At 38.2% G+C, this 17247-nt stretch overlaps 1 protein-coding gene across 1 annotated transcript; it reads left to right on the top strand.

Moving 5' to 3' along the window:
- Positions 1–6242: 6242 nt before the first annotated feature.
- BTBD3 (BTB domain containing 3) lies at positions 6243–16036 on the top strand. Its single transcript, XM_015822442.1, has 4 exons — positions 6243–6619; positions 7102–7192; positions 7955–8073; positions 13507–16036. Exons 1-4 carry the CDS (start codon positions 6243–6245, stop codon positions 14537–14539), a joined length of 1620 nt encoding a protein of 539 aa, XP_015677928.1. The 3' UTR covers positions 14540–16036.
- The last annotated feature ends 1211 nt before the right edge of the window (positions 16037–17247 follow it).

Here is a 17247-nt window from a genome sequence, read left to right as displayed (position 1 = left end):
CAGTGGTTTGTCTTTATCTTCTTAATGCTGGAAAGAGTGATTGGCCCAAAATTACTCAACTTTGGGCCTCAGGCAAGACTAAGTTCATAGTTTCCCACTTTCTAGTCTGATGCCTTAAGCACCACACCAAGCTGGCTCCCTTAGTTTTACTATAAGCCAGTGGTGGCGAACCTATGGCACGGGTGCCAGAGGCGGCACTCAGAGCTCTCTCTGTGGGCACGCGCGCCGTCGCCCCAGTCCTAGGCCTTCAGCTGGGTTTTATAAAACCTTTTTGCTTTATGTCTCCGCTGGTTCAATCAATCAGTCAATTTCAACTTCTCACGGGAAAAAAAAAGATCTTGCAAAGTTGGAATTGATTGATTGAACTTTTTAGTCCCACCCAGTCTGCTGTTACCACCGCAGCCACACCCACCCAATGGGCCACACCCACCTGGCACCTGACGATGCATAAGTGGGTTTTGGGTTGCAGTTTGGGCACTCGGTCTCTAAAAGGTTCGCCATCACTGCTATAGGCCCTTATTTAGTTGAAAATACAAAATACACTATATTTTACGTGTTCCAAATGCCTCCTGAAAAGTGTTAGCATTTTTTTTGCATCTATTGCAATGCTAATAAGAATATAAGTATTAATGCAGGGAATGAACAGTCCTCTAGTTTATGCAATTTAAAAAGTAATGCTTGTGGAGTTATAAGTAGATAGCATTGTACACCTGTTCTCCAGCCAAAAAGCTCCCAAAATGGCTTTGAAAACAACTCTCTCCCTTATATTAAAAAATACAGACCCAGATGGAACTGAATTCAGAAAAAAAAACCCAAACAGAATTGATTGGTATTTCAGCAGAACTAATGGAATAGTGCAATTTTCCTCCCTCTGCTGGAGCCTGAAGGAAGAACAGTTGCCATTCATTCAGACTCCAAATGACTCTTGTGTGGTTCACAATTTAAAACAATATAATGTATACAAAAAGTAAACATCCATATAGATAACACACTAAACGTAGAAAACAATTCTAACAAGGGGATCACATTCATCCTATCACACAAACATCTCTTATTAGAAGTATTGGTACTATTTGCTTATCCAAAGGAATTAAAAATATGACAGGCCACAATAAGAGTAATAGTTAAAAGCTTTCAGCCAATGTTTAGTTCTGAAATGGTAGACCTAACTTTAGCATAGTAATACATGAGAATATCCCTTTAGCAATCTGGTTAGTTGTGTATTGTACACACCAGCTACAGTAAGTATTGCCTGAAACTTAAAATTAGCACTGGCAATTTTGTGATTAATTTCTAAATAGTTCTGTATAAATGTACATCTTAATAAATAATACAATTCCTTTTTCTCATCCGTATCTGGATTCTGTTACATTGCAGCATTCTGTTGGAAATAACAATAACATTTTGATGTTATTGATGAAAATAATAGTGGCAGGGGCTATGTATAAAAGCGGCCTATAAAGGCAAAGCATGGTAGTATTTTGCAGATTTTTGAAAGATTATCCCACTCATTGCTACCACTAGCTTGAGCTATATGCAGTTCTTTACTACTATTACCCTCACCGAACCTAATTAGGCTCACAACAGAATAAGACTTCCCATGCTTAATTTCAATATTGTGCATGTATTACACTTATTCAGATGGTCCTCAACATCCGATTGTTAAGCAGTCATTAAGTGAGGCATCATGTGACCATACCTGATTTTACAATCTTTTTGCCACCATCGTTAAGTGAATCACCCACAGTTGTTAAACAAGACGTCGTGCAACTACAACTTGTGACCACTTGCTAGCTTTGCATGTTGGAAATCGGCAAATGGTGATCACATTGCTGCGGGATGCTGCAACTGTCATAAGTGTGAGCCTGTTGAAAAGTACCCAGATTGCAATCACACGATGCTGCAACGGTCATAAGCTCAAAGGCTTAAGGCACATCTTAAGTCAGGACTTAAAAGTGATGTAAGTTGCTTTTTTCAGTGGTGTCATAATTTTGAACATCCACTAAATAAATGGCCATAGGTCAAGGATTTTAGGTATCTTTATTGTCATAAGGAGCCTTTCAAATTTAATTGATATTTTGCATCAGTTAAGATGTAAATTATGTATAATTAGTGGTAGTATTTCTGAATAGTCTTTTCCTAAAATAATATATGGATATTATTTTGAATATGATAAATTCAATTGAATTACAGTCTAGTGTAATGGTTTGAAAAATAACTCTTTTCTCTAATGGTGCTCTCCTATGTACACCTACTGAGAAGCTAATTCCATAGAATTGGCTGGATCTTAAAACACCTGAAGTGAAAGAGATGACTACTGCTGTTTTAAAATGTCTATGGACTTTAATGAAAATAATTCTCAAGTTACATAGACGAAATCTGTTTGTTCCAGTATTTGTTTCTGAAATTAATAGTTGTCTTTCCCCTTAATTGTATTGTCAGGAAACAAATTATGCATAAAACTAGCACTATAAGTGTTTCCTGGCAATTTTGTCAAATACACAATGGAAAGAATAAGTACATTCTTATTCTGGTAGAATCATGCAGCATAATAATGAGACTTAAAAATATTATTCTATTCCAGTTGGCGCTGTCTTGTGGAAGAGAATCATTGTAAGTTAATTAGTCTACGATCAGTTTCAATTCTGAAAGTTTCATATTTGTGTCACCCAAGTTTTCCAAGTGTGACATGGATATTTCTAAAGGAGGCACCCCAGACAATTACGTGGACCTGTTCAGAAGAAAGGGAATAGTGTGGGAACTAATACAAAAAAATGATGGATAAAAAGTCAGGATGCATAGAGGGAACTATAACCTAACATATAGACTGAGGTTATTTTAGATGTCAGACTGAAATACAGAATTAAGAAAAAAGCATCCAGGCTGGTTGGGAACATATAAAGAGTAGAAACACATCAAAAGATATTGATTAGAGAAATCAGGAGAAAGTTATTTTACAATTAGTATGCAAAGCCTTTTAGAAATACATCATCTTTTTAACATAGCCTAATATATGTCAAATGAAAGTTCTGAAAGTAGTTGAAGTTAAATGATTGAAAAAAAATAGGGCGATCAATAGAGTACACTTGGTGAATCTTAAATATTATATTAACGGGAAAACAAATCTATTTTAAAAATATTCACTCCCTGCTTCCAAAAGAAAATAAATTCTGAACAGAAAGATCATAAGCCTGTGATGGCAGAAATTCAAAAAAAGGAAGGAAGACTTTCAGATATGGAATTGTAGAGTTTTGACAGCATCAGCAAAAAGCACTTTTTTGTTGTGACATGTGGCATAATCATTTTGAAATCCTCTTAATATTTGGCAGGGTCATATATGAAAAATAGTACTTCAAGATCCTTCATCTTAAACCGTGTGAAGTTCCAAAGGTCATAACTAGCACTTTGAATTGGGCCTGGAAAAAGATAGGTTACTGATATGTTCCTGAAACTCAACACCAATCAATAAAAAACACATTGAACTGATTTTTAAAATGAATCAATGTAGCGTGTACAATGTTGACATGTAGCTTGTGCATATTCTACCATAGCAAGATCTGCCCTTCTTATATGTATAATGACTGAAGTATTTTTGATATTGGGTGTCATCTAAAGTGTCAAAGCTGAATCCAAGTGAAAAATCCATGTTCTCGAGGGGAACATCCTCTTATTATTTCTAGATTGGTTACTCTGCTGACTGGAAGAATTTCTTATTTTAGCAGGATTAAATTTCAGTTTAGAAGAGAGAGTCTGTTGCGATTCCATTCACTATTTGTAATCTATTTATTAGATTTTTATCCCACCTTTATTACTTTATAAATAACACAAAGTTTTCAGCGTACCTTTCCTCCTCCTATTTTACCCACAACAACAGCCCACAAAAACAATATTATAACCACAACAGATGTACATTTTCTTAATATTCCATCAATCACTCTAAAAATGGATTTAATTTAATAAATGAATGTTTTAGATTTATGGATTGGATAGTGATATCCATTGCTAAAAAAATATGTCCAGTCTATATTCTGTTCTGAATGTGGTACAGGTAGTCTTCAACTTACAAATATTCGTTTAGTGATCATTTGAAGTTACAGTAGCACTGACATATGACCATTTTTCACACATCTGACTGTTGCCACATCGTCATATCAGAATTCAGGCACCTGGCAACCAGCATGCACAGGTAGTCCTCAACTTACAACAGTTCACTTAGGTGACCGTTTGAAGTTACAACGGCCACAGATGTTAAGTGAATCATTGCAGTTGTTAAGTTAATAAAATGGTTGTTAAGTGATTCTGACTTCCCCATTGACTTTGCTTGTCAGAAGGTCGCAAAAGGTCACATGATCTGGGAGCACTGCCACCATCAGAAATGAGAGTCCGTTGCCAGGCGTTTTAATTTTGATCACATGACCATGGGGGTTGCGGCAATGCTCTTAAGTGAGAAACGGTCAGAAGTCACTTTTTTTCAGTGCCGTTGTAACCTTGAATGGCCACTAAATGAACTATTGTAAGTCAAGGACTACCTGTACAGGTTCACATTTGAAATGTAGGGTATTACACTTACGTTAATAAGTACTGTAGCATTAAGATGCTAAGAGTAAAACAGCTAGCCACTACGGAAGCCAAAGGGCTGTTTGTTCAAACGGCATTCCTCCACCTAGTTTCCCCCCTCCCTCTTCTGGTTTCCATTCCATACAGTGTTATCTCTTTGTATGCTTCCTTCATTCAGTGATACATTACAGAGAGAAATTAAAATACGATGAAGCATATGCTGCAAGGAGGATCCAACTCCTGTGTCTAGGACTCCTCGTTTTGGTTGCAGGAACAGAATCTGTCCTTAACTTAGCCACATGGCCTTCTCTTGTCTTATTGTGTGACATCCTGTTATATGTGGAGGTGCTGTCCTTCTGCCTCTGCTTGAATATTCACAGTAGCTCTTTCTGCAGTTCAAATCTTATAGTGTTAAGCTGCTGTTATTTGAGGGAAGCGATATGATTAAAAGTGTAGGCCATCTGTGCAGATCCTGTAATTTGTTCAGTGGTTATATAATTTCTTTACTGTTCTCTGTGTTCTGGACCACTTTAGCAATCAAATTCTACAATAAAAGTGTAATTATATTAGTTCGAAAATATGATCTGTTTGCATGCACACAGAAATATTTTTCTCTAAACAATTTATATATAAATAATTTGATTTATTTGTATTTGATCTACCCTTGTAGATACTTTTCAATGAAGCTATGCAATTATATTTGGCACAGTTTTGCCTAATTAGCTTGTACTTAGTGATTTGAGATGTCTGTCAAAGACTGTTAGCAGAAAACATAGTGAGTTAAAAACTAATGTGATGACCTCATCTCTGTTCAGTTAGGGTCTGGAATACAAACTACGTTGAAGAAGGAGCGTTGAAATTGTATCAGTCCATTTTATGCTGCAAATTAATTGGCTTTAACATGGATACCAAAATCATTTAATCATTTTAATTATGGGGAGAAAAATGCAGAAAAAAAATCAGTACTGCATTATTTGGCTTATTGTGTCTGTTTGAAAATATTTTTCTGATGTTTTTTAACACAGAAGCCTGCTGTTCTCTGAAATTATTTTCCTCTCTGCTAACATGCGTGGCATTAAGTCACATTCATTAGTGTAGCACTTACGTAAAAATGCACATCCATTTGCATGTGCAATCGCTTCTTACTTTTTAAAACAATGCGAAGTGCGATTGCGATAGCTGGCTCTTTAATATTTGGGCACTGTACATCTACAATAGGTGTCACTGTGCTGCTAGTCCAATTGTTATTGGTGACTTCAGCGATTGGGCTAGGATGCTGCTTGTCTGGCTCCATCTGCAGGGCTCTAATGCCTCCTGTGTGCAGATCCATTCAGCACACAAGTTGAGGCAGCTGACGAGCAGGCAGCACGTCTTTGCTCTTCTACTTGCTTTGCCACAGCAGGAGCAGTTTCAGGTGATTCAGCCTCCAGACCTTTGGGGGGTGGGGGGGAAAAAGCTCGCGCAAGCAAATGAAACTGGGAACCACGATGGGGAGACGTTTAACCAGTCAAGCCCTGGATCAAACTTAAAAAGCTGATCTCTTATTCAGCACCCTGGAAAAGGTCACCTTGCCTTGCTGAAAAAAAAAGAAGCACAATCTCTCAGCTTTGCTGCTTTTTTATTCGTACCTTCTGCGCCCTCTGTTTACCAAGTAAGGCTCTCTGCTTACACAGACAGGGATACTCATGGTAGATGACAAGGGAAAGAACATGAAATGTCTCACCTTCTTCTTGATGCTTCCAGAGACAGTTAAGAACAGGTCGAAGAAAAGCTCGAAGAAGGTAAACAGTAGTAGCAGCAGCAGCAGTGGCAGCAGCAGCAGCAGCAGCAGTGGCAACGGTGGCAGCAGCAGCAGCAGCAGCAAATTACCTCCAGTGTGCTATGAAATCATTACCTTGAAGACTAAAAAGAAGAAAAAGATGGCTGCTGATATTTTCCCCCGAAAGAAACCAGCTAACAGTAACACAACTGCTATCCAGCAGTATCACCAGCAAAATATCAATAACAACAATATTATCCCAGCTCCCAACTGGCAAGGACTTTATCCCACCATCCGAGAAAGGTAAGGAAGTTTGGCTCTGTTTCTTTCTTGAGTTTACAAGTTCTGGAGCAGCATGTAATGAAATGTTTTCTTAGCACAGGATCTTTCATTAAAACTGAGAAAAGGGGAAATGTTTCTCCTTTCCAGCAGTGCAGTTCTTGTCTTTTGGTAATGAAAAATATATTCTCATGCAAGCCATTTTAACCTCATAATGGTTTGCACTCATAAAAAAATTATTTTCTATGTTATTAACTTTCATATGTTTGCACAGCTTTGCACATTCACTTTGATGAAAGTTTTCCCCAAAGTTTTTTTGTAACGGTATCCTTATTTTAAAAGCACTGAACCTTGGAATATTTAATTATCATTGCTTTCTGTTTAATTTTCTCTGTTTGATTTTTAATGAAATCCTTTAAAGAGCTTCCAACAAAATGAATTGCGTCTGCTGGGAGGTAAAGCTTGATGCTAAACACTCCCAATTAATATATTGCTTCTGTTTATAGAAATGCAGTGATGTTCAACAACGACTTGATGGCAGATGTTCATTTTGTGGTTGGGCCACCAGGTGGGACCCAGCGATTACCAGGACACAAAGTAAGCAACAGCTGCAGAAGCAGGTCTGACACTGGGAGTGTGAGGGGAATATCTACAATTCCTCCTTTAAATTCATATGGAGGGCTTGAATCCTGGAACTGGTATATTTAGAAATACTGTTCAGTATCTTTGCCTGTGAAATGTTCTAATAATTTGCTTTCTAGTTAACACATTTTTGCAATACTGGTAGAAGATCTGTTGCAGAATTTTACGTGTGATTTGTGACACTTATCCCAATGTTCTTCCAGATTGCTACCATCTTTCCCCCAACCACTAATTCTAATTCTTACAAAAATCCTAAGATATAGTCTGAGATATGTCTTACCCAAGGTTGCTGCAAGAGTAGGGTTTGATAAGCCTACTTTATCCAAGCACCTTCTAAGGGCTGTATGATGGACTTCAGTTCTAATAATAGTAATTGATAATGGGAGCTAGAGGTGAGTGCAGTCATAGTCCACCCGACACGGAGGGCACAAGATGCAGAAGCCTGCTCCAAAATGCGACAGCTGCTTGGCTCAGCTCTCAGCAGGAATTTCTTAAGCTCTTTTAGGAAAGCCATAGATATACTGAAGAACTATTTCTTAAGGTGAAAAGAAAAAACCCAGCATTCCCCTACTTAGTTTTGAAAGGTGAAAACCTTCATTGCTTTCAACGAGGCCTTCTTTTTTAATACGCGTGTGACTCTAGTATATCTTTTTTTTTTAATTGTTTGGATTTGTTTTATAGCATGAACTAATATTTTCCTTTTGTTGAAACAAACAGTATGTCTTAGCTGTTGGGAGCTCTGTGTTCCACGCAATGTTTTATGGGGAGCTTGCTGAGGATAAAGATGAAATCCGTATCCCAGATGTGGAGCCTCCCGCTTTCCTCGCTATGCTAAAGTAAGCAAGCATCCTTCTTCAGTTGCTGGAAATGAATTAGAAATGCATTAGTTTGTCTGCCCTAGAAATGTCAGTGTTAACAAGTTGTGTATTGTTATAAAAAGAAATAGCTTCACCTTTGCTCCAAAAAAATGGTCCCTGTGTTACTTTTAAAACTTATTAGGTTGCAAATTTTGTATTTTCTCTTTCTCCCACTACATTTTGCATGTCACTTACAACTTTTGGGCAAACTGTTAATAAATTATACACAAAAGGAGGGATGTGATAAGTTTAAAAACATGAAAAAAAAATCCAAACCAATAATTTCATATATATCACAATGAAAAGGTTTGCACTACTTCTTTTGGTAAAGCACATAGTGCTCTTCAGTGCAATTGTCATTACATAAATCTGTCAAATGCTCTCACAATGATAATATTTTTTCCCCATCGGTTGCATAAAATCTAAAATGTTAACAACAATTCGTTTCTCCCAATGTATTTGAGGCATTTTAATGTGGAACTGAAGATAGAACATGCATTTTCTCCCCTTTTTTTAGCGATTCTTCACTCCATCTGGCTTGCTTCTCTTGTGTGATGAGTGGGATGTAAAGACAAACAAGTTGCTTTCTTACTGTGCTTTCCATAAATTCAAGTAGAAGGTGTATCTGAAAGTCTTAATACTGTGGGAGTTGATTCCCCCCCCAACTTTGGATAGCTATCCCTTAGCTGTTAAGGTCTTAATTAAATTGCTAGGATGGTAATAAAACAAGTACATTGTAACTTCCTTAAAATCAAGTGCATTGCCAATTAGCATACAATGTGTGAGGAACATGAAGTTATGCAAAGTAGGATAACCAGCAATAAGATGTCATTGTGTCATGATATGTGGCTAGACACTGAGAATTCTCAAAGTTGATTGTGATTGTAATATTTAAATATAAGTGCTAGGTTTTTCCCAGTCGTTGGGAATAACGGTGGGAGACTATCAGCTCTCTGCAGGCATAACTGAGGGGCCTGAATCAAGTCTGTCTTAGAGAAACTGCGTCATTAGATCCCTGCCCAGAATGCCTCATTTCATGGTCTTACACTTGCTACAGTGGGTTCTTTCTGCGGATGCCGTGGGAGACTTCCCAATATCAGAGCTCCCCCCATCAAACAAAAGCTAGCAAAGAGGCATCTTCACTACCTTCTAGTCATCTTTAGCAGATAATAATCCATGTTTAGGAATACATGGGTTCAACTGAAAGCCCCACTTTCCACTCAGGTGAATTTCTCTCTTACGAGGTTTTTACTTCATTGACTTTGTGTTCTGGAAAAGCCTTAGGTATAGGTCACAGCAGCATCAGTATTCACTGGCGTTTAGGACTGCCCTAGAAATAAACAATCAGTGCCCAGTAGCAGGGAAAAAAAAGGCATACAAGTAGAACTCTTTTTTAATAAGACCTTACCTGAAATTGGCATTTCTGCTGCATTTTGAAGCCTTTCCCATTTCCAGATAGTAAGTAATGTTTAAAAGGTTGCCTAGTTATCTTCATTTCCCCCCCACTATGAAGTCAGTGGTGCTCAAACAAATTTCAACACCAGATTCTCCCATCTTTTTCTGTAACTATTAATCTTGTTACAAATCATATTTTCCATTGTAATCTGCAGAACGTATAGAATGCCAGTTTTAAATGTGTGCGACTTGGCCATGTTTCACTTCAACTACAGATTGCGTTAAGATTGTGCAAAGCTTAAGATCAAAGCTGTTGCAAGAGAAGAATCCTCTCTCTGTTCACATCTTCCAAACGGATTGCCATGTTCCTTTTAGCTTCATGGCTGGGATTTGGAAGTCAGAAAATAACAAGCACCAGAAAAACTGTTACTTTACAGCAGGCATTTTGAAGCACAGCTCACTAGGGAATCCCCCCCCCCCAATCTTTTCAAGTCTAGCTACTTCCCCCGAGAGGGCAAATTGGAGCATTTCTCATAAATGTGCACGTAGACAGTGATGGAACAAGGTCTCTGAAGTACTTGAATTCACAAGGAAGAAAAGCTGGTTAGGATAGAGATAGCCTAATACTCTTCCGTGAGTGTTCTGAAATTTTGATAAGGGCTATAAGAACTCTACTAGATTAAATATTTAATGGGGGAGGAGAATAATTTAATTGAGTGTCTTGCCAATTTTGACAGCCACTCAGAAAATTATTGTTGTCTTCTCACTCCTCCTGGAATTCAGAAGTATTAATAGAGTAAGCTTCCATTAAATCAACTAAGAATGTAGAAAGGCATTGAATACCTGTTTACCCTCTTTTTAAAGCCACCTAAGCCAGAGGTCTTTTCATTGTCTTGTGGCAGAACAATCCATATGACTGAGTGGCTGAAGTATCTTTTGTTGGTGGTGAACATTGTTACCACTCCCCTCCCCTGTGTAACTTTCACACTAATTCACCACAGTGGAAAATTTATGGAGCTGCCAGAGCTTTAGTTTATTAATTGGTTGAGCAGGGAATTAAAGCTGCAGTTTTTATTAGGTTGTTTCTGTCATGGTGGTTGCATTCATAAGAAAGTTAACTCTATTTTTCTGTTAACTGTGATCCATCGAAGAAGCGAAATCAGTCTTTCTCATGAGCAAAACGAAGTGCAATCTTGATTCGTATTGTCCTTTGACAGGATCGATCTGATAACTGGACTGGCATAACTTTGCTGTATATTCAGCTATTTTACCATTAGCGGGTTGCAAAGATGGTATCTGTGTGCTGTCCTCAGAGGTTTTGGTTGCAAGTAAAAACAAAAATATTTTCCTCCCTTCTTCCCTTCCTTGGGATGTCCAGCAGCCATTCAAAAGCAAAAAGGCAGTGGAATGTTTCTCTGATGGATTTTGTACCATCCAAGCAGATATATTATGGTTTTTTTTCTTTCAAATAATTAAACCTTTGAATTGGGATGTGTATTAAGAATATAAAAATGTACTGAAAAGAAAATAATTAGTATGAGGTACAAATAATGCAGACAACACCTGGAAGTGCTGCTTTGGAAAGGTTGCTTCCTTGGTAAATTTAGCCATTTTGGAACAATTAGACAAGGCTTCTCTCCTTCCTTGCCTGAATGCCTCTCCCCACATTTCTTCTCTTCATCCAGCTTTGTCGCTTTCTTTCTCCATCCCTTTTTAGTACAATGACTGTTTCCTTTTACCCGATCTCCATCCTGTATTTTCCTCTTTGGAGGAGTTTGTGTATGTTCCTGTGCGAGAACTGTTTGCATGAGACAGTGTTCATATATGCAGATTTTAGAAATGGGGCATCTTATTTGACAGGCAATTGAGCTTAATTGCTAGTTTTTATAAGTAGTCTTTGGCTAACATCCATTAGTTCAGTGATTATTCAAAATTACAGCAGTACTGAAAAAATGGATGTATGACTGTTCCTTCCGAGTTCTGGGGGACGTGTTGCATTCCTGCAGTCACATGATTGCAATCTGGGGACTTGGTGCCTGGCTCACGATTACAACATTGCAGGACTCATGGTCATGCAACCACCATTGGCAATCTTCCCTGCTGACTTCCCCACAAGCAAAATCAATGGGGAAACTGGCAGGAAAAGTCACAAGTCATTCTGGTAAGTTCCCCTGGTTTTCCTGCATTCATGCTACATCGTGCTCTTTACCCCATGGCCTTTTTATACTTGCACATCCTGCCTCCTGCACTCCGCTGCACTCCGCCTTCCATCCCATGGCCTTTCTGCACTTGTGCTGCGCCCTCTACCCCATTTTCTTCCTTCACTTGCATGGTGCCACAACCTTCTCCTCCCCCTAGCCTCTACTGGGCTTCCCAGGACTTCCTCACTCCCTGCAGCCCTGCTTTCCACTTAATGAACGCCACACGTCTTGGGTCGCGATAGGAACTGGGATTACCGGGATTGACACTAAGTGATGCAGTGACTTGATGTTGTGCTTTACGTCCACACTTCTTAGAGATGGCAACCCCAAGCCCACTTGCAGTTCATTTAATACAATTTTATGTTTTATCTTATTTAGGTTAGGTGGATTTGGCAGGTATATTTCCATACATGCTTATATGCATATACAAGAGCATCACATGGACAGATTTATGGCAGAGGGATCTCCAGCATTGGTTTCAAATGGAATTGGCAACTAAGGTTAACAAAAACAGAAATTCAGCACTGTAAAATTTTTTTTAAAAAAACATTTAAATAGTTGTTTATTGTTAAGTAGGGAGGGAAAATTCTTAAACCCAGAATTGTAATTTTGGGCAGTCAAATAGTGTATCACTATGGCCATGGACTATTATATGCAGATTTACGCAGAGCAAGTTACAGAACCATGACACTATTCACCAAATTGATGCAAAATATTTGTGATATTAAATGGGAGAATCCTTTTTCCAGTTGGTTGCTATGGTCTACAAATGGTTGGCTCACAACCACCTTTATTGGCTGACATACAAAAGAAGCCGTGCATGGGGAGGTTTTTGAACAACATCTTAAAACATTTTCCTATCAGAATTTATACTTCTTACATGTTATTAAAAAAACCCTCCCGTATAAATCATCATAAGTCCTCTCTTTTTTTACCAATAGCTAGTGCATCCATGGAAGCATGCAACACTTTTAAATATATGTGGTGGCTTCTTTTTTTTTAATCTGACAGGTCCTTAACTGTCTTGAGAATTATGTGCTCATTTGTAAGGTATATAAGCTATGCTCTGCAAAATCTGCTGTATATGATATAACTGGGCACAATGAAATTAACGTTGTGGTCATTACCAAACTATTTCACCAAAAATAACAGCTGCTATGGTGGATCAAGTTATGTATGCAGTAAATAGACCAATTAGCTGTTCCCTTTAAATTTTCCACCATTCAAAGCTAGGGAGATGGGCTTGTCAAGTAAACTAGGTTATCTCAGTCAGATTACACAGGAGATTAGTTTCGTTTTCTAACTGCATTTGTTTCATTCCTCTGTGCCTAGGCTCTAGGCGAGGACGAGGATGAGGTGCAAAGAAAGCAGGATCATTGTGGCTAAGGATGTAATGAGAAGCACCCCTTAACTCAAACTGGGATTTGTAAAACAACCTCAGACTAATTTAAATTCATTATGCTGTGGCTTAAACAAGTCATGGCTGCTGCCTAAATGAGTTTAGTCATATAAAAGAATCATCGCTCAAATATATGCAACCCAACAATTTATTACAGTATTGTGGAAGAAGAAAGAAAATATTAAAGTTTGCCTTCTACTGGTGATTTGCAGAAGAGATTGTAAACTATCCTACACTTACAGGCAAGTTTTGAGGACAAAGAATTTGTTAAATAGGGAGGGTATTATTTGGTCACCATCCTAAAAATGTTGTGTACAAGCTGTGATTGAGAGAATACATTAATGTAGAAAAATGTTATTTCCCCTCCCCATCTGCTAAAATATTAGCATGACATGTATATTTATTTATTAATTACAGATACATTTATTGTGATGAAATTGACCTGGCTGCTGATACGGTTCTGGCAACTCTTTATGCCGCCAAGAAGTACATTGTTCCTCATCTCGCCCGGGCCTGTGTGAATTTCCTAGAGACGAGCTTAAGTGCAAAAAACGCTTGTGTGCTACTTTCCCAGAGCTGCTTATTTGAGGAACCGGACTTGACAGAGCGTTGCTGGGAGGTGATTGATGCGCAGGCCGAACTGGCTCTGAAATCGGAAGGCTTCTGTGACATTGATTTCCAAACCCTTGAAAGCATTCTCCAAAGGGAGACCCTGAACGCCAAAGAGATTGTGGTTTTTGAAGCTGCCCTCAATTGGGCCGAAATGGAGTGTCAACGGCAAGAGTTGCCTCCTAGCATTGAAAATAAGCGCAAAGTGCTTGGGAAGGCGCTCTATCTCATTCGCATTCCAACCATGGCCCTGGATGACTTCGCCAACGGGGCTGCTCAGTCCGGCCTTCTGACCCTCAGTGAAACAAATGATATCTTCCTTTGGTACACAGCTGCCAAAAAACCAGAGCTGCAGTTTGTGAGCAATGTCCGCAAAGGCCTGGTCCCGCAGCGCTGTCATCGCTTCCAGTCTTGTGCCTATCGCAGCAACCAGTGGCGCTACAGGGGCCGATGCGACAGCATCCAGTTTGCTGTTGACAAGAGAGTTTTCATTGCTGGGTTTGGACTCTACGGCTCCAGCTGCGGATCAGCCGAATACAGCGCTAAGATTGAACTCAAGCGGCAAGGTGTTATCCTTGGACAAAACTTAAGCAAGTATTTCTCAGATGGATCTAGCAATACTTTCCCCGTGTGGTTTGAGTATCCAGTGCAAATCGAACCAGATACCTTTTATACAGCTAGTGTGATTTTGGATGGTAATGAACTCAGCTATTTTGGACAAGAAGGAATGACAGAAGTCCAATGTGGCAAAGTGACGGTGCAATTCCAGTGTTCTTCAGACAGCACCAATGGCACTGGGGTTCAGGGAGGGCAAATTCCAGAACTTATTTTTTATGCTTGAAGGGAAAGGTGGGTTCGCAGGACACGATGTGATTCTATGATGTATCGTGTCTGGTTCAGGCCAATTTCATGCTTAGCTTGTTGTCTGCAGATATATGGTCAGTTCAAGTAGGACACTCCTAAATGCAGTGAACAGTTTTAACTCTTGCTGTACTTTTTATTGTCTACATGTATTTCTTTTGCTACATGCTCCCAAGGTCAAACTAGCAAATTAAGTGTTAAAGATGTTCAGCTTTAGCACAGATGGAATGCCTTATTAGTGAAGAAAGATGTCATTTTTTTTCCATGCAGTGTGTGTCAAGAGGCTTACTTGTCTGGTCTCTACTTTGCTGCTATTTCCTGTCATTTTGATTTATGATTTATTTATTTTTGCTCCTCCATGCTGTAGGCTTCTTGAACACCTCAGAATTAAATGTGTCTTTAGTCTTTTGCCCTTTGGATGCGGCTCAAACTTAGATTTGAGGCTGGTTTGGGCTGAGGTTTTGTTGAGGGAACATAGGAGATCTTCAAATGTCAACCATTTGAAGACCGTAGCAACTGATTGGAAAATATATAAAGTTTGGTTTGCAATGAGTTGCTTTGGAAATTTTGGATTTATTTTATGTTGTGACCGACAACAACATAAACTCAAGGTCTTTGGGGACAGTTGCTTTTTAATTAACCGTAACGTTTTTTAGAAAGCTCTTTTTCAAGCAAGCTGTTGATATTTAAATTGCAATTTTTGCTTGCCCGGGATTACTTCTGGGAAGCCTTCCCTAGCTGATAGCCCTCCAGATGTATTGGTGCAGTGCCTAATATCCTCATAGTGCACGCAGGGTGGGAAGGATGGCAGCGAAAGCCTTTCATACAAGGAGAGGCTACTCTGAAGTATTACATTTACACTGTTACAAAATCTCTCTGATAGTTACTTTTCTTTTCACCGGATTAAATACATTTCATTTAATCAAGTCTAACAGCCATTATTCTGGTTGCCTTTCATGCATCGTGGTTTTTTTTTTCCAATGTCAGAAAATATGTAGCAAAAAGTAAATGATGAGTTTTGTGAGTTTTATTTGCCCAAATACCATTTTAAAGATACATGTTTTTTCTCCAAGTATTAAAAATACAGACGTTTGGAGCATTTTAATTGTTAGCAATTGCCATGGAATGTATTTGTTCAGTGTTCCATACAGTGACATTTTTTTCCATAGAACTCAAAGCTAAATATTTTAATGCTTCACATATTAAATTAACTAGTGGGACATTTAAATAATAAAAACAAGTAGGTTTGGAAGCTTTGTTTTTGAACAAGCAAATAGACTGACATTATACAGCTTGGTTAGAATATGACTATTCATCCAATTATAAATTTTGAAACATGTCTCAAATTTCTAGATGTTAATTTTTTTTCTCATCTGATTCCCTCCACATGCCTATAGTTTTCATTATCTCCAGCCAGTGTGACAAAGGGATTCCTTGTATTTGTAATTTAACACAGGTTGCAGCAGAATTATTGAGGGGATTTGAAATTCACCAGGCTCATACAAAGTATTTGTTTAACTTATCAGACACTATGACTTCAACAAACTATAATTTAATTTTTTTTACTTACTTTGTTAAGTGTAAATGCCATCATTAAGACTGCTTGTGAATCTGCTTGTAGTTCTCTCTTTGACTACAGAAGTATTCTTTTTAGCACAAATGTAAATTACTGCTTTGTTTTGTGCAACACACAATAAGACTATCAAATTTGGGCTGCAAAATGCCATGTGGCAGCAAACAAAAAATACCAACTGGGATTTTTGCAACCCGGAACTGGGAACCCTGCAGAATCTGGGGTATTTGTGATTTAAATGTTTCTTATTTAACTTTTGGAGATTTTTCAATTGTCAGTCAACCTTTCTTTTTCCAGATTTTTTTAAATTGGTTGGACTATCTGCATTTCTAACAGGAAAATGTTCAGGTTGGTAGGTAGGTAGTTTTTAAAAAAGAGTATAGGTCAATACCATGTTTGTGAAATAAAAGGCACTGCCTCAAAAAAGCAACCCCTATGCGTTTCGGTCTAAAAAATAATTTAAGTATTAGTCTGAAATAGATTTTCCCAGTTTTCTGTTTGCAAAACGTTTTTTTTAAATGAAGCAAATATAAGTGCATCCCACTACAGTGTACTTCAGTGTACATTTTACTGTCCTAGCTGTTAGAATAGTGGCTTTAAAATTTCTACCTGAGGCATCTAGAGAATCTGAAGTTTTCAGTAAAATAACACTGTCACATTGCAAGCTCTACTTGGTATAGTAACAACGTGTGGGGCTTCCATCATGATGATTCAACACTGCTTTCGTCCTCCTGCCCCAGGCCACCAAATATCCTTGTGGGTGCTTCCAATCTCCAATCTATATCAGCTTTTCCCAATTTGTGGCTTCTTGTTGAATTCAGACTACAATTTCCAAAATTCTCAGACAGCATAACCATTGCAGAATACCTCTGTAAATATTTTTGGGACTTGAAATCCTGATTTCCGGTTTCATTAAATATCTGTGGTGCCCCAAATAATATTTGAACATGAGAAAATTTAACAGTAACAGTTGTCTCAGCAGTGCAGCATATAAAAAACATACTCACAAAACAGAAGCTGTCCTTAAGAGCACATGCCACTTCTGTGTCTTTTACAGTATACTTTTATCATCACAAGTAATATTATTTAAAAAACATTTATTTACATTTCTCAGA

Source organism: Protobothrops mucrosquamatus, unplaced genomic scaffold, assembly GCF_001527695.2.
Source record: "Protobothrops mucrosquamatus isolate PMUCROS unplaced genomic scaffold, P.Mucros_1.0 scaffold_174, whole genome shotgun sequence".
NCBI lineage: Eukaryota > Metazoa > Chordata > Lepidosauria > Squamata > Viperidae > Protobothrops > Protobothrops mucrosquamatus.
Note: the sequence above shows the minus strand (reverse complement) of the source record. Positions and strands in the feature narration are given on the sequence as shown.